Genomic DNA, 18,838 nt, shown 5'->3' with positions numbered 1-18,838 from the left:
GAAAGTCGAAAATGCATATCAAGTATGCCTTATGTTTCCAGCATCATCTGCGTTTAGTTCTGTCAGCACACATTCTCGTTCTCATTCATTTCCCACTCTGGGAGTAATCCTGAAGATTTCATCACATGACCACACCCAACCCACCCAGTCCGAGCTCCATTATTTTATAACAAATAAACAAAAGAAAATGTTAATGCCCTGGTGATTTTTCTCTCCAGTTGCCTGTAGAAATGCCCAGGAAATTAATCCTAAATGTCAGGAGACCCTTAGAGAATCCTGAAGGGTCTTGTCAGTCAGTTCTGATAATCGATTCACAAGTCACAGCTGATAGTTTGCGGTTCTGTGGGAATTGTCAACTCCATGGACTTCCAGTGGTCTGTTTAAAATATGGACTGACCTCAACTAGTAAGTCTCTCTCTCAGGAGCTTCAATTATACTGCACTTCAGGATACCAGAGATACCCGTGACACAGGATATCAGAGCACCCGTGACACAGGGTATCAGAGCACCCATGACACAGGATATCAGAGCACCCGTGATACAGGATATCAGAGCACCCGTGACACAGGATATCAGAGCACCCGTGACACAGGATATCAGAGCACCTGTGACACAGGATATCAGAGCACCCGTGACACAGGATATCAGAGCACCCGTGACACAGGATAGCAGAGCACCCGTGACACAGGATAGCAGAGCACCCGTGACACAGGATAGCAGAGCACCCGTGACACAGGATATCAGAGCACCCGTGACACAGGATATCAGAGCACCCGTGACACAGGGTATCAGAGCACCCGTGACACAGGGTATCAGAGCACCCGTGACACAGGGTATCAGAGCACCCGTGACACAGGGTATCAGAGCACCCGTGACACAGGGTATCAGAGCACCCGTGACACAGGTTATCAGAGCACCCGTGACACAGGATATCAGAGCACCCGTGACACAGGATATCAGAGCACCCGTGACACAGGATATCAGAGCACCCGTGACACAGGATATCAGAGCACCCGTGACACAGGATATCAGAGCACCCGTGACACAGGATATCAGAGCACCCGTGACACAGGATATCAGAGCACCCGTGACACAGGGTATCAGAGCACCCGTGACACAGGGTATCAGAGCACCCGTGACACAGGGTATCAGAGCACCCGTGACACAGGGTATCAGAGCACCCGTGACACAGGTTATCAGAGCACCCGTGACACAGGATATCAGAGCACCCGTGACACAGGATATCAGAGCACCCGTGACACAGGATATCAGAGCACCCGTGACACAGGATATCAGAGCACCCGTGACACAGGATATCAGAGCACCCGTGACACAGGATAGCAGAGCACCCGTGACACAGGATATCAGAGCACCCGTGACACAGGGTAGCAGAGCACCCGTGACACAGGGTATCAGAGCACCCGTGACACAGGATATCAGAGCACCCGTGACACAGGATATCAGAGCACCCGTGACACAGGGTATCAGAGCACCCGTGACACAGGGTATCAGAGCACCCGTGACACAGGGTATCAGAGCACCCGTGACACAGGGTATCAGAGCACCCGTGACACAGGGTATCAGAGCACCCGTGACACAGGGTATCAGAGCACCCGTGACACAGGATATCAGAGCACCCGTGACACAGGATATCAGAGCACCCGTGACACAGGATATCAGAGCACCCGTGACACAGGATATCAGAGCACCCGTGACACAGGATATCAGAGCACCCGTGACACAGGATATCAGAGCACCCGTGACACAGGATATCAGAGCACCCGTGACACAAGATAGCAGAGCACCCGTGACACAGGATATCAGAGCACCCGTGACACAGGATAGCAGAGCACCCGTGACACAGGATATCAGAGCACCCGTGACACAGGATATCAGAGCACCCGTGACACAGGGTATCAGAGCACCCGTGACACAGGATATCAGAGCACCCGTGACACAGGATATCAGAGCACCCGTGACACAGGGTATCAGAGCACCCGTGACGCAGGATATCAGAGCACCCGTGACGCAGGATATCAGAGCACCCGTGACGCAGGATATCAGAGCACCCGTGACGCAGGATATCAGAGCACCCGTGACGCAGGATATCACAGCAGCCGTTACGCAGGATATCAGGAGCCACAGCGACGCAGGAGCCGGGAGCCACAGCGGCGCGGGAGCCGGGAGCCACAACGACGCAGGAGCCGGGAGCCACAGCGACGCAGGAGCCGGGAGCCACAGCGACGCAGGAGCGAAGCAGGAGCCGGGAGACACAGCGATACAGGAGTCCGGGAGCCACAGCGGTGCAGGAGCCGAGCGCCACATCGACATAGGATCCGGGAGCCACCGCGAAGCAGGAGCCGGGAGCCACAGCGATGCAGGAGCCGGGAGCCACAGCGACGCAGGAGCCGAGAGCCACATCGACATAGGATCCGGGAGCCACCGCGAAGCAGGAGCCGGGAGCCACAGCGATGCAGGAGCCGGGAGCCACAGCGAGGCAGGAGCTGGGAGCTGCAGCAACGCGGCACCATTATTGGAGCAACAACAATCACCCTTCAATTACTTAATCTAGTGCTGAAATTTACCTGCCGCCGCCAATTTCGTTCCTAACCGAACAGCAATTGAACTCCTGCTGACCCAAGTCTCAGACGGATTTGAATCTTGATCTGAAATAGACTTCAATGAAGCAATTTTTTAGCAAAAGAATGTTGCATTTTTTATTTCTTACCACAAAGGCTCTGTCATTATAAAGCATTCCGCGTTATAAAACATATATCATTCAATTTACCATGAACCTTACTATTTGATGATTTTGCCTGTTTCAGGGGACAGCCAGGTGTTTCACAATTTGTTTTCCACAACTTGAAGCATTTCTCTCTTGCTGTTTCACTCTCGTTGTCAACTATGGCTTCTGTTTCATAAATTGCGGTTGTGCTGTTGAGAACTTTGCAGCGGCCTGTGATTTGCTATTTAAACAGCAGGGGCTTGGTTTGGTAAAGCATGTGTGCATATGGTACTTGAATGGGAGCCGGGGTCGGGGTGGACAAGGTGACCTACACAATAATAGCATTTATCCTGAAGGCACAAGCTGCAGTATTCCTTTCGGCATCTACTCACCTCTTTCTACTTTAAAATCTGTGGTAACTGAATACTTTAATTGGTAACATAAATTGATGTGGATCAAAGAATATGAATGTCAGGTTAAGGACTGGAAGCTGCCATTCCAAGGCAGTCGAACCTCTGACTCGTGTGGTCTAAGATTACATAGAACATAGAACGATACAGCGCAGTACAGGCCCTTCGGCCCACGATGTTGCACCGAAACAAAAGCCATCTAACCTACACTATGCCATTATCCATATGTTTATCCAATAAACTTTTAAATGCCCTCAATGTTGGCGAGTTCACTACTGTTGCAGGTAGGGCATTCCACGGCCTCACTACTCTTTGCGTAAAGAACCTACCTCTGACCTCTGTCCTATATCTATTACCCCTCAGTTTAAAGCTATGTCCCCTCGTGCCAGCCATTTCCATCCGCGGGAGAAGGCTCTCACTGTCCACCCTATCTAACCCCCTGATCATTTTGTATGCCTCTATTAAGTCTCCTCTTAACCTTCTTCTCTCCAACGAAAACAACCTCAAGTCCATCAGCCTTTCCTCATAAGATTTTCCCTCCATACCAGGCAACATCCTGGTAAATCTCCTCTGCACCCTCTCCAAAGCCTCCACGTCCTTCCTATAATGCGGTGACCAGAACTGTACGCAATACTCCAAATGCAGCCGTACCAGAGTTCTGTACAGCTGCAACATGACCTCCTGACTCCGGAACTCAATCCCTCTATCAATAAAGGCCAACACTCCATAGGCCGCCTTCACAACCCTATCAACCTGGGTGGCAACTTTCAGGGATCTATGTACATGGACACCTAGATCCCTCTGCTCATCCACACTTCCAAGAACTTTACCATTAGCCAAATATTCCGCATTCCTGTTATTCCTTCCAAAGTGAATCACCTTACACTTCTCTACATTAAACTCCATTTGCCACCTCTCAGCCCAGCTCTGCAGCTTATCTATATCCCTCTGTAACCTGCTACATCCTTCCACACTGTCGACAACACCACCGACTTTAGTATCGTCTGCAAATTTACTCACCCACCCTTCTGCGCCCTCCTCTAGGTCATTGATAAAAATGACAAACCGCAACGGCCCCAGAACAGATCCTTGTGGTACGCCACTTTTAACTGAACTCCATTCTGAACATTTCCCATCAACCACCACCCTCTGTCTTCTTTCAGCTAGCCAATTACACTTGAAGAATAACCTCTTGGGAGTGATACCATTGGTGTCTGAGGAGCCATATCCCACCAACATTCAATACTTTCAAAGGAGAATGAAAAACTACTCCTGTCTGAAGATTTTACTAAAGGAAATGTAAATGGCACTTAATGATGCCCTTTAGGTTAATGGATCTGTTAGAATCCAGCAGAGGCAATTTATTCACAGTGACTTGCAGGACACATGCTCCATCACTTCAGCAATCACTTTATGGTTTACAGTCTATTCCTGTTAATTCAGTCATTTTTTGCTTGAAAAGGATGCAATATTTCATGGTGTTCAAATTAATATAAGTAAAGCAGAACAACACAGATTCTTCACTTGAAGTCTCACGTTATCCTAATTCGAACACAGACCACTTCCTTTTTTGTTGCTGGGTCAGATTCATGGAACTCCCTACCTCACAGCACTGTGGGAACACCCTCACCACACAATTCATGTGGAAAGTATACTGTCTCCAGAGCAGGAAGGATGGACTATGAATTAGTTGCCTTATCAGTGAAACCCACAGATCAAGAATGAGCTTTAAAAAGTTCAAATTAACAGATAATTCAAATTAGGTAACTGAGTTAAGAGGAATGCACTGTGTAAGCTCTGACTAGTTAACAGTATAATACTGCAGTGCACGACATTGCAAGGCAAAGGAATACTGCAACTTCAGGTTACCCAACAGTAAGAGTTACTCACTTTGCGAGGAAGTGGTAGCCAGCGGTGTAGTGATAATGTCACTGGAGCAGTAATTCAGAGACCTAGGCTAATGCTCTCGGGTGGAATTTGAATTCAGTGAATAGATCTGGATTTTAAAAAATTCATTTGCACAATGTGCACATTGCTGGCTAGGCCAGCAGTTATTGCCCATCCCGAAATAATATGAAGCTAGCCACAGTAATGGAGACCATGAAACTATCATCTGGCTCATCAGTGCCCTTTAGTCAATTAAATGCGCCTTCTTTACCTGGTCTAACCTAAATGTGATGTGGTTGACTCTTAACTCTCCTCTGAAACAGCCGAGCAACACTCTTTTCAAGTGCAATTCAGGATGGGCAACAAATATTGGCCTTGTCAATGATGCCCACATCATATGCAAGAAAAAGCAAAAAATCTAATTGATAAAAGTGGTGACAGCATGAAGCCTACTTCAGATTCCTTTAATGTGTCAGTACAGTTATAGATCTGTGGAATTTAATATTAGGATTACCATTGGGTTTCTAAATGAATTCTACCAATTCTGAACTCCACATCTAAGCATCAAAATAAGACAAGCTCATACCGCCCTTTTAAATTGATTGTGCTTTGACTGCTGTGTGTTAGTAAGACTAGACCTGCAATTTGGATGCGCCGACACCCTGCATGACGTGAAAGATTGGGTTTGTACCTGTGATCTTTCCATGCAGTGGCGTCCCAATCTCAATTCACCTTAACGATTACTCCGATGAAAGGGAGGTAAATTGTTTGATAGTTAAAATCATTCTTGCATGGATCTCACTGCTTTTAAGTTTAGGAATTTCTTTGACATTTGAGTCATCTGCATACATATTATCTAAAAGAGTTTCTTTTCATAGATTGATTCCATTGAGAATTTCAACATTTCCAATTCTCCATCTGGTGATGAGGTGAAATCACAGGTATATTCTCGCTCTCGGTCCCCATCAACAGCAAGTGACGTTGAACCTGTGGAGGTAGGTGCATGGCAGCCTTCGGTCTATTTCCCTTTCTTTAAAATAGGAAAGTGTATCTCTTCTACAATATACGTCTCTTCTCTCTCTGGATGACAAACTATTTGGAGCGGAGATCGGAGATACAAGCAAGCCAATCCCAGTCCTTCGCCACAGGCCCTCACAACCTATAGCTACTGCCTCAAATCCTGTTTTTCTTCCCCCTTCTCTCCCCACCACCTGCCGCATGCTGGGATTTTAACCTTCCCTCAGCGACCCCTTTTAATGTCTTGCTTACAGCACATTTCACTGTGTTGAAATCAAAGTTCACTGCGCTGCATACTGCAATTCTTTTTTTTAATCGTCTCTTTATTGGAAATTTTCAATTTTTACAGAAATCACATAACATAGAACAGTACAGCACAGAACAGGCCCTTCGGCCCTCGATGTTGTGCCGAGCATTGTCCGAAACCAAGATCAAGCTATCCCACTCCCTGTCATTCTGGTGTGCTCCATGTGCCTATCCAATAACCGCTTGAAAGTTCCTAAAGTGTCCGGCTCCACTATCACAGCAGGCAGTCCATTCCACACCCTAACCACTCTCTGAGTAAAGAACCTACCTCGGACATCCCTCCTATATCCCCCACCCTGAACGTTATAGTTATGCCCCCTTGTAACAGCTACATCCACCCGAGGAAATAGTCTCTGAACGTCCACTCTATCTATCCCCCTCATCATCTTATAAACCTCTATTAAGTCGCCTCTCATCCTCCTCCGCTCCAAAGAGAAAAGCCTAGCTCCCTCAACCTTTCCTCATAAGACCTATCCTGCAAACCAGGCAGCATCCTGGTAAATCTCCTTTGCACCCTTTCCAATGCTTCCACATCCTTCCTATAGTGAGGTGACCAGAACTGCACGCAATACTCCAAATGTGGTCTCACCAGGGTCATGCACAGGTGCAGCATAACCCTGCGGCTTTAAAACTCAAGCCCTCTGTTAATAAAGGCTAACACACTATAGACCTTCTTCACGGCTCTATAAAATAGGCAAAAGGAGAGCTTTAGGTTTCAATGTACAACAGGCACAGTCCAACAGTCAGTACAGCATTAGGAACAACAAGACCAGCTAAATCAGGGACATAATTCCCAACGGGTTCCCTCCACGGATAAATGACTTGTCTGCACCCAAACAGGATTCAAGCAACAATTTAGCCCTACATCACACCCATTGCTTAAAAATCAAAATGACTCAGAAGAAAACAATGCCCTGAGAACTCCAGTACTAAAGGGAAATCGGCTAACTCTTACAGCACAATTTAAACTCTTCTCCAGACCCAGATCGGAACAGGCAGTCCCCTACACTTTCGAGATGGCAAAAGACAAATTCCAAGAGAGGGCTGGGTACAACCAGACCCATGTCAGCATCCCAGAGTCTCCCACAGAAGAAGTAAAATGAGAACAAGAGCAAGAAACTGAGCCCCCACCACCACATCTTTGAACCACCAGTACCAACACCGCCTACAAAACGCAACCGTGGGGTCAAGACTCGTGAGGAATATAGCCTGGTCCCAGTCAAAAAAGCAGGGGAAACCCACACCAGGATGGGAGGGCCTGGGTGGGAGGGACGGTCAGAAAAAAACGAAAGGATTCCGCCACCAGAAACAACACAAATCGGTATCTGCTTGACTGTGCTACCGAGATCCACCTTCCAAGGCAGGGGTATTGTCACTGGACTAGTAATCCAGAGACTCACGGTAATGATCTGGGGACCCAGGTTCGAATCCCACCACCGCAGATGATGGAATTTAAACTCAAATACAGGAAGAGATTGAGCCTCGAGGGGAGATCGTATTGAGGTATATAAGATGATAAAAGGTATTGACAAAGTAGACTTGCAGCTGTTGCTTCCTCTTGTGGGGTAATCTAGAATGAGAGGTCATAGTTTTAAGATAAGGGGTAGCAGACTTAAAACCGGGATGAAACTAAATTATTTATCACAAAGGCTTGTGAATAAGAACAAAGAACAAAGAAATGTACAGCACAGGAACAGGCCCTTCGGCCCTCCAAGCCCGTGCCGACCATACTGCCCGACTAAACTACAATCTTCGACACTTCCTGGGTCCGTATCCTTCTATTCCCATCCTATTCATATATTTGTCAAGATGCCCCTTAAATGTCCCTATCGTCCCTGCTTCCACTACCTCCTCCGGTAGCGAGTTCCAGGCACCCACTACCCTCTGCGTAAAAAACTTGCCTCGTACATCTACTCTAAACCTTGCCCCTCCCACCTTAAACCTATGCCCCCTAGTAATTGACCCCTCTACCCTGGGGAAAAGCCTCTGACTATCCACTCTGTCTATGCCCCTCATAATTTTGTATACCTCTATCAGGTCGCCCCTCAACCTCCTTCGTTCCAGTGAGAACAAACCGAGTTTATTCAATCGCTCCTCATAGCTTATGCCCTCCATACCAGGCAACATTCTGGTAAATCTCTTCTGCACCCTCTCTAAAGCCTCCACATCCTTCTGGTAGTGTGGCGACCAGAATTGAACACTATACTCCAAGTGTGGCCTAACTAAGGTTCTATACAGCTGCAACATGACTTGCCAATTCTTATACTCAATGCCCCGGCCAATGAAGGCAAGCATGCCGTATGCCTTCTTGACTACCTTCTCCACCTGTGTTGCCCCTTTCAATGACCTGTGGACCTGTACTCCTAGATCTCTTTGACTTTCAATACTCTTGAGGGTTCTACCATTCACTGTATATTCCCTAACTGCATTAGACCTTCCAAAATGCATTACCTCACATTTGTCCGGATTAAACTCCATCTGCCATCTCTCCGCCCAAGTCTCCAGACAATCTAAATCCTGCTGTATCCTCAGACAGTCCTCATCGCTATCCGCAATTCCACCAACCTTTGTGTCGTCTGCAAACTTACTAATCAGACCAGTTACATTTTCCTCCAAATCATTTATATATACTACAAACAGCAAAGGTCCCAACACTGATCCCTGTGGAACACCACTGGTCACAGCCCTCCAATTAGAAAAGCATCCCTCCATTGCTACCCTCTGCCTTCTATGGCGTAGCCAGTTCTGTATCCACCTTGCCAGTTCACCCCTGATCCCGTGTGACTTCACCTTTTGTACTAGTCTACCATGAGGGACCTTGTCAAAGGCCTTACTGAAGTTGCCCTACCTGCATCAATCATCTTAGTGACCTCCTCGAAAAACTCTATCAAGTTAGTGAGACACGACCTCCCCTTCACAAAACCGTGCTGCCTCTCACTAATACGTCCATTTGCTTCCAAATGGGAGTAGATCCTGTCTCGAAGAATTCTCTCCAGTAATTTCCCTACCACTGAAGTAAGGCTCACCGGCCTGTAGTTCCCGGGATTATCCTTGCTACCCTTCTTAAACCGAGGAACAACATTGGCTATTCTCCAGTCCTCCGGGACATCCCCTGAAGACAGCGAGGATCCAAAGATTTCTGTCAAGGCCACAGCAATTTTCTCTCCAGCCTCCTTCAGTATTCTGGGGTAGATCCCATCAGGCCCTGGGGACTTATCTACCTTAATATTTTTTAAGACACCCAACACCTCGTCTTTTTGGATCACAATGTGACCCAGGCTATCTACACCCCCTTCTCCAGACTCAACATCTACCAATTCCTTCTCTTTGGTGAATACTGATGCAAAGTATTCATTTAGTACCTCGCCCATTTCCTCTGGCTCCGCACATAGATTCCCTTGCCTATCCTTCAGTGGGCCAACCCTTTCCCTGGCTCTTGCTTTTTATGTACGTGTAAAAAGCCTTGGGATTTTCCTTAACCCTATTTGCCAATGACTTTTCATGACCCCTTCTAGCCCTCCTGACTCCTTGCTTAAGTTCCTTCCTACTTTCCTTATATGCCACACAGGCTTCGTCTGTTCCCAGCCTTTTAGCCCTGACAAATGCCTCCTTTTTCTTTTTGACGAGGCCTACAATATCACTCGTCATCCAAGGTTCCCGAAAATTGCCGTATTTATCTTTCCTCCTCACAGGAACATGCCTGTCCTGTATTCCTTTCAACTGACACTTGAAAGCCTCCCACATGTCAGATGTTGATTTGCCCTCAAACATCCGCCCCCAATCTATGTTCTTCAGTTCTCGCCTAATATTGTTATAATTAGCCTTCCCCCAATTTAGCACATTCATCCTCGGACCACTCTTATCCTTGTCCACCAGTACTTTAAAACTTACTGAATTGTGGTCACTGTTACCAAAATGCTCCCCTACTGAAACATCTACCACCTGGCCGGGCTCATTCCCCAATACCAGGTCCAGTACTGCCCCTTCCCTAGTTGGACTGTTTACATATTGTTTTAAGAAGCCCTCCTGGATGCTCCTTACAAACTCCGCCCCGTCTAAGCCCCTGGCACTAACTGAGTCCCAGTCAATATTGGGGAAGTTGAAGTCTCCCATCACCACAACCCTGTTGTTTTTACTCTTTTCCAAAATCTGTCTACCTATCTGCTCCTCTATCTCCCGCTGGCTGTTGGGAGGCCTGTAGTATACCCCCAACATTGTGACTGCACCCTTCTTATTCCTGATCTCTACCCATATAGCCTCACTGCCCTCTGAGGTGTCCTCTCGCAGTATAGCTGTGATATTCTCCCGAACAAGTAGCGCAACTCCGCCTCCCCTTTTACATCCTCCTCTATCCCGCCTGAAACATCTAAATCCTGGAACGTTTAGCTGCCAATCCTGCCCTTCCCTCAACCAGGTCTCTGTAATGGCAACAACATCATAGTTCCAAGTACTAATCCAAGCTCTAAGTTCATCTGCCTTACCCGTAATGCTCCTTGCATTAAAACATATGCACTTCAGGCCACCAGACCCGCTGTGTTCAGCAACTTCTCCCCGTCTGCTCTGCCTCAGAGCCACACTGTCCCTATTCCCTAGTTCTCCCTCAATTCTCTCCCTTCTGACCTATTGCTCCCGTGCCCACCTCCCTGCCATACTAGTTTAAACCCTCCCGTGTGACACTAGCAAACCTCGCGGCCAGGATATTTATGCCTCTGTGGAATCTGTGGAATTCACTACCCCAGAGTGAAGTTGATGCCGGGACTTTTAGTAAATTTACAGAGGAGATAGACAGATTTTTAATTCGTAATGGGTTGAAGGGTTATGGAAAACGGGCAGGACAGTGGAGTTGAGGCCGAGAAGAGATCGTCCATGATCATATTGAATGGTGGAGCCGGCTCGAGGGACTGAATTACCTACTCCTGCTCCGGGTTCTTATAACTGAAGCAACTTGCCTCTTCACTTCTTGTACAATCAATGAGCTTTTAAATCCAAAGCCTACCTCAACTCATCAGTTTCCAGATTTATTTCAGCTTCCCAGCTGCTCTTTTTCATGTTATTCATATCCTGCATTATAGACTCCTAGCCCTTCAACTCACATTTTGAGTAAGCTAACTTTGATAGAGGAAAACATCTTCATTTGTTTTTTAAATACAGGTAGACATCCTCTGGTGTTGCTCAGAAGGGACGTGCTATGTGACTGTTTATTCAGCCTCTTTAGGGTCACTGTTAGAAAAAGGAAAATCCAGGTAATTGCAGCCATTTAGAAACATGCCGAGGTCAATCAAAGCACAGATTCAATCCCGGCCCCGGGTCACTTTCCGTGTGGGGTTTGCACATTCTCCCCGTGTCTGCGTGGGTTTCACCCCCACAACCCAAAAGATGTGCAGCATAGGTGGATTGGCCATGCTAAATTGCCCCTTAATTGGGTACTCTAAAGTTTTTTTTTTAATGTGGGATTTACTTCAGTTGTAAGAATTGAAAAGCGAATTGTTTTTCAAGGAGTGAAACTTGTAACTGTTGATGTTGAGAGGGATGTAGGTGTACTTGTATAGCAAGCAATTAGGAAGGCAAATAGGATGGCCAGTATTGCAAGGGGATTGTAGTACAAGAATAAATAAGGTTTGCTGCAGTTATACAGGGCTTTGGTAAGACCACATCTGGAACACTATACATAGTTTTAGTCTTCGTATGTAAGAAAGGATTTTCTTGCATTGGAGGTGGTACAGCAAAGGTGCACTAGATTTGCCACTGGGATAGAAGGGTTGTCCTATGATGAAAAGTTTATATTCTCTGAAATTGAGAAGAATGAGAAAGATTGTCTTATTGAAACATACAAAATACAATTTTTTGAATGGGCTTGAGAGGGTAGATATGGAGAGGTTGTCTCACCTGGCTGGTGAATCTAGAACACAGGGGCATAGACTCAGGATAAGGGGCCGATTATTTAGGATTGAGATGAAGATAAATTTTTCACTCAAAGGGTTGTGTGAATCTTTGGAATCCTGTACCCAAAAAGATGCCCCATTAATGAATGTATTTAAGGTTGAGATAGTTGTATTTTTGGTGTGAATCCAGGGATACAGAGGGAGGGTGGATGGAAGGTGAAGTTGAGGTAGAAGATCAGACCTGATCATTGAATTGCAGTGCAGGTTATAGGGTTCTTAATTCTTATGTTTTTCTGGTCTAACGTTATAGGATGTACATTTTATCTTTGAATAGATTTTTCTCAATGTAAATATCTGCCAGTTCCAATTGAAATTTGTCTAAATCAAAGGATATCAGTAGGAGATTATTCCCTACGTTCAGTGCCAATGGAGGTGGATGAATGATGTTGGTTTATGGATACTTACAACAGATTATACCATTTAAGACCAGTATACTTAATTTTGATCTCCTTAAAAGGAACAGTCAGTTGAAGGAGAATATTTTGCCGAGTTGTAAAAGATGTTTCTAGTAAGACATTTATACTGTAATTCCTTTTATTCTGTTCAATGAATTGGTTATTCCTGCCCGTCATTGCAGCTAATCACCTCTGTTTGAACCTTATTAGGGGAGTGACCACCCTCAACGTCCAGTACTAACACCAACCATCAGGTCCTCCTACAGCGGTTCCAGTGTCTCAAATCCAAAGGTAAAGCACTCTACAACTTTACACAGTTGCTTTCTGAAAAGCTGCAGACTTGTACATGCTCCCCTCTCCCTGAACCACTCCCTCACCTCAAACCTTGCCACTGGAGACTGATCTTTTTTTCTGGCCGATCGGTAGAAACTGCAGAAGCCAAGCAGGCTCCCTGGCGTAATTCAATTGGGGGAGTTTCCAGTTCTTGACATTTTGCTCCGATTAGTGCTCCTGTAATCTCACCTGCATTACGGACTGAGCAACAAATGCCATCAACTTTACATTGAAGCTAAAGGTTACAGCATGAAGCTTAATGCATTTTTATGCAATTCGGCTGTTTAAATAAATGAGCTTGTCCTCCTTTCAAGTTGCAAAGAAGGAAATTGCATAGAACTTAATTCCACATTCAACCGTGAAGACGTTTCTTGGATCTTGCAATCTATATTTAAAGCAGAGTTTGGTAACAGCAAAAGATCAGATTATTTCACTGTGAGAACATATGTTGTCCAGCAGCTTCCAGTATGAGTAATGAGCATTAAATGCTGTTCAGAGTTTGATAGCAATCTATTTTAATGAATAAGTTTCTTCTTTTATAGCCCAAAGCTCATCAGTTTGTCGTGAAGTCCTTTAATACACCAACGAAGTGCAATCAATGTACATCTCTGATGGTTGGCCTCGTGCGCCAAGGCTGCACTTGTGAAGGTGAGGATACTCAATTAGTACTACCTAACAGACCGTGTTCTCATCGTCATTCAGAGTGCGAATTACTTTGTGGTTTCAATACAATTCTAACTATTTCAGTTTAATATTATTCTTTTATAAATAATATTGTTAAGTTAATTATTCAATTCTCATTGCCTGTATTGGATGATTTAGGGATTGGTTGCAACATGAGGTGGGTGGCAGCTCTGGTTTCTTATGCATCTGCCAACAGCATTGGTGGCCATGGCTTCAGTCAGCTGGGCCCTAAACTCTGCAGTTCCCTCCATAAGTCTCCTATGTTAAGATCATTAATGAAGCCAAGGTTTTGGACAGCCCCTGTCATCCCGACTTGAAACGTTAGCTTCTTTTTCTGTTCACTGATGCTGGCAGACTTGCTGACATTGTTCAGTATTTTCTGTTTTTGTTCCGGATTCCAGCATTCACAGTAATTTGCTTTTACCTCCTAATATTCCCTTTGGCTTGGTGTCCATTATGTTCCTGTGAAACACCCTGGAACGTGTTACAATATGAACGTTGCTATATAAATGCACGGCATTGTTGGTTAACCAGTATAAACAGTGGACTGCAATAACTACCGGCTAATTAAGTGCTGGAAATTACTGCTCTTGTGCCACAATCTCCCGGGAGGGATAATTAATTAATGTACTCTTCCAAGAGTTTGAAGCTCTCTGAAGCCTCAGAAAAATAGTATTACTCTTACCCTGCTTGAAGGCTTGAATTTTTCCTTCATGTTAAAGTACATGGAGATAATAATAATCGCTTATTGTCACGAGTAGGCTTCAATGAAGTTGCTGTGAAAAGCCCCTAGTCACCACATTCCGGCACCTGTTCGGGGAGGCCGGTACGGGAATTGAACCCGCCCTGCTGTCCTTGTTCTGCATTGCAAGCAAGCTGTTTAGCCCACTGTGCTAAACCAGCCTCTAGATGAACTGAATTCAAAGTCTGTGGGAGGAAACACTCATGTTATAAGGTGGATCATCCTGTCTTCAGATGCTCTGTGGCTTCATTTTACTTTTTAGTCTTATATTCTCTGTTTCCCTCACTTGCTTTGCTTGCTGTACTAGAATATTACTTGCTACTGTTGGTAACAGAGCAACTGCTGTATTATCTCATTGCAATTTGTGATTCTGAACACTGTGCTGTAACAATTTGTCTCTTTCTCCCCTGCCTTTCAGGCTATCTTCTGCCTGAGCCAACACTCGGCCACCAGCCTTCTGGAAACCATGTCCAAATCCACCACCAACCAATTGCCAAACCCCATTTCTCCTACCACACCCAGGTGTAAAGAGGGCTTGCCACTGCGCAATTCCTCCCACATACGCCCACAATAAGCCTGTGGTCCCAGGTTACAGGACTTGCTGACCCTCGCTGTTACCCAGCCTGTGCTCTACCTTCTGTGCTGTACCTGTGCTTCTGGGCGGCACGGTATCACAGTGGTTAGCAATGTTGCTTCACAGCGCCACGGTCCCAGGTTCGATTCCCGGCTTGGGTCGCTGTCTGTGTAGAGTCTGCACATTCTACCCATGTCTGTGTGGGTTTCCTCCGGGTGCTCTGGTTTTCTCCCACAAGTCCTGAAAGACGTGCTGTTAGGTGAATTGGACATTCTGAATTCTCCCTCTGTGACCCGAACACGCACCGGAATTTGGCGACTAGGGGATTTTCACAGTAACTTTCATTGCAGTGTTAATGTAAGCCTACTTGTGACACTAAAGATTATTATTATTATTAACCTCGTAGACTAGGAGGGGTTCTGGAACAGGGGTTTAGTGTTGAGGTAGGGGCCTTATTGAGTGGGTTAGATTTGTTAAGGTTGGGGTCTTATTTGAGATTTATTGAGGGGTTTAATGCCAAGGTAAATGTTTTATTGGAGTGCAGATTGTAGGTCAAAAGGTGAGGAGGAGTGGAATTGGAGAGAAAACGAGCAGGGAGATTGGCCAAAGCTGAGCGGTGGGCCCTGCGGTCTTGGAGACCAAGGACATACCTTCGGTTGCCAGGGCGCCAGCAATGAGCCCTTGGCTCCAGAGGTAGAAGAGAAATCTCAACAGCCACTCCCTCATGGGAGAGCAACCAGGAGCAGAAGAGTGAATCCATGAAGAGATTGGGAGGGAGGAGGGAGAGGAAGGCTGGAGGCCAGAGGACATCACCCATGGCGCCTCTACTAGAGCAAAGGTCTGGGTTTGGGGAAGACCGGGCAGGGCTGGGGTGAGGAATAGAGGAAATCCTATAGGAGGTTGAAAATGTCTGCGGAGCGGATGGAGGTTGGGGGAGGGTTCAGCTAGATGCGAGTAGAAGGCTAATATAGCAAGAACCTGGGAGAGTGAGGGGATATTAAAGGGGGGAAATCTGGTGGAGGGGAGAGAGAAATAGAGGGGATGTAAGTAGCCTGTAGTATCCCTGCAATCTCACACCCACCTGTGTATCATCATGCTAACCTTTTACTGAAAAGTCAGCCTTTCATCATCTTACCATTGGACCGAGACCATGTGTTGGTGGACATGCCACAGCTACCCCACAGTTGAAAACGGAAATCACTTACAGGCATCTTCCACTCGTCAAAATGAAGCCCAGGACCTGGAACATCAGGACCATCATGGACAGTGTTAACCTTGGCAGACCTGAGCGCTACACTGTCATCATAGCTTGGGAACTCGGCTGCCTTGACATCAACGTTGCTGCCTTAAGTGAGACTCAAAATGCAGGAGAAGATTAACTGAAGAAGCAAGGCAACTGGTTCACCTTTTTCTGGAAGCCATGGCATCAAAAATAAGCTGATCTGGCACCTCAGCAACTTCTATGTGAGAAGGAATCAGCGAGTCACCGTCATCAGCTTTTCCACTCCTGCATTTGAAGCAAGGAGGAAATCTACATTGATCTCGAGAAATCTCTCTTCTGAGTCCCAGCAGTCGACAAACCGATCCTGTACGGAGATTTCAACACGAGTCAGGAAAGATGTGAATCTCTGGAAGGCTATGATTGGCAAGGAAGGGAGAAGGGGAAGCAAACTCCAACAGAGATCTCTACCTCACAAAATATTTGTAATTCGCGCATGAGCGATTCTCCGGGGACCAGAGAATTTTTGCCGTGGGGTTGCAGAGAATCTAACCCCCTATCTCTTAACAAGTCCCGTTCACCCAGCACCCCTGAACTCACTGGCCTACATTGGCTTCTAATTGTGTTGATTTTAAAATTCTCATCCTTGTTTTCAAAACCCTCTTGCAGACCTGTATATTCTTCTCTGGGTCCATAGGTCCACAAGATATCTGCACTCCTTCGATTTTGGACTCTTGAGCATCCCTGATATTAATCACACCATCATTTGAACCCTGCTGTAAACTGCTTAGGCCCTGATTGCTGCCCTAAAATACACACTACCTCTCGTCCTTCCTTTCAGACACTTATTAGAACCTATCTTTCTGATCAAATGAACTGTTAAATTTTGTTTGATAATGCTCCTTTGAAGGGCCTTGGAAGGTTTTATCACATCAAAGGTGCTATATAATAGCACATTGTTGTTGTTGGTCACAAGGTTATTTGATCGATTTAAGGTGCTGTTTCGTTTTTAGTGTGTGGGTTCTCGTGCCACGTGACTTGCGCAGACAAAGCACCAGCCGTCTGCCCCATCCCACCTGACCAAACAAAGGGACCACTGGGGATCGACCCGCAGAGAGGCATCGGGACAGCCTATGAGGGTCATGTTCGGGTAAGGGAAAATCAATATAAAACTATGCGTTCACAGCTCCAGCTGTAAGTGAGGGCACCTATTATAATCTGGTGATCACTCTTCTGTCATCACTGAAAGAAGTCACACTTATGGTATTGTATTTAGAAGATATCATTTCTTGCAGCTAAATATCGTTCCTTATGAACATTGAAATATTAGTTGGGATAAAAATTTTATCCACATTTTGGTAGATCTTCTAATTTATAGAGGTACATGCTCCACTCTTGTTTTAAATGTTTCCGATTGTCAGCACTGTCGCCTCCATGCAAACGAATATCAAGCACAGTCCAGGACTTGGGTAAAAGATCTAGGTTGACACTCTATTGTAATAATACTACATTGTCAGAGGTCCCACCCTTCAGAGGAGATAGAGGTTTGTGGTTTGTTCAGATGGACATTGAAGATCCTATAATACCTTTTGTCAGTACAGTACAATGTGGAAGCCCTTTCGCATCTCACTATCTGGCTTCTTAATATCTGATTAAAGAGATTAAATTCTCTCGCCCACCTTGTTATTTTTACACTGCCTTCTTGGTTAATGCCATCTCAGACTATTCCGATAACAAAATAATCGTGTGTGGTCCAATCAAGGTTGGGTGAAATCAGCACTGAAGCCCAGCAAAATGATTCAAGACTTCTTAAACAGTTTGCAGTAATAGTGATTTAAAAAGAAGTTACCCACCCACTATAGCTTCCTGCTCCTTCCAATCTAAATCCCAACCACCAGCTTTACCCTCGTTAAAACATCTATTGGCGGTTCCCAGGAACCCTCTAGCCAGCTTACGTCATACTTCCGACCCAGTGCATATTTCCCAGCATCACAGGGTGTGGAACAACACTTACGAGTATCCACTTACGGCCATGCAGTGGGAATTGTACGAGGAGTGATCGGGTTATTCACAAATATGGGTTGGCATCCGGGAGCAAAACAGTTCCTGTATAGCTGATGTTTTTTCCTGTGGTTATTTGCTTATTGGAGGGGTACGGGAAAGGGGGGGGGGGGCGGGGGGACTGGCGAAGCTGCAAGGGTGGGAGGGAAGGGAGGAAGGAAGTGTTCAGTCAAGATGTTCGAGGCATCAGGGGGTGATGCAGGTTTGTTGCACCAACTGGTCTTTTTATGCCCTTCAATTTTGAACTATCACAAGCGCAGATCGGGCTGCCTCCTGCACAATCATGCGAGCACTTTGACTACCCTTGTATCCTTGCCTTCCATCTCAAAATATTGCTGAAAGGAAAAGACATGTTGTCACAGCTTTTCATCTTGAATTCATCAGGACAGTTTGCAAGAATACCAATTGTAAAGGGAACAACAATTTATTCTACAAATTAAAAGTGGTGATTGGTTGGCAAGTGAACTCTGATTGGTCTCTGCTTAACTTTGACATGTCCCGTGCATTGTGCCTTTGACAACTAAACAAAAACTTGGGGGACAG

At 45.9% G+C, this 18,838-nt stretch overlaps 1 protein-coding gene across 9 annotated transcripts in view; it reads left to right on the top strand.

The window, feature by feature from the left end:
• The window catches only part of LOC140411160 (serine/threonine-protein kinase MRCK alpha-like), a 900,765-nt gene that overhangs the window by 718,367 nt on the left and 163,560 nt on the right, over window positions 1-18,838 (top strand). For all 9 annotated transcript variants that reach the window (XM_072500231.1, XM_072500235.1, XM_072500230.1 and 6 more), the window contains 4 exons: window positions 5,901-6,017; window positions 12,893-12,973; window positions 13,558-13,663; window positions 17,248-17,384. In XM_072500231.1, coding sequence (XP_072356332.1) covers window positions 5,901-6,017; window positions 12,893-12,973; window positions 13,558-13,663; window positions 17,248-17,384 — 441 coding nt within the window. The remainder of the gene's footprint in view (window positions 1-5,900; window positions 6,018-12,892; window positions 12,974-13,557; window positions 13,664-17,247; window positions 17,385-18,838) is intronic.

Source organism: Scyliorhinus torazame, chromosome 4 (assembly GCF_047496885.1).
Source record: "Scyliorhinus torazame isolate Kashiwa2021f chromosome 4, sScyTor2.1, whole genome shotgun sequence".
NCBI lineage: Eukaryota > Metazoa > Chordata > Chondrichthyes > Carcharhiniformes > Scyliorhinidae > Scyliorhinus > Scyliorhinus torazame.
The sequence above is the reverse complement of the archived record's forward strand: the minus strand, read 5'-3'. Positions and strand labels throughout refer to the sequence as shown.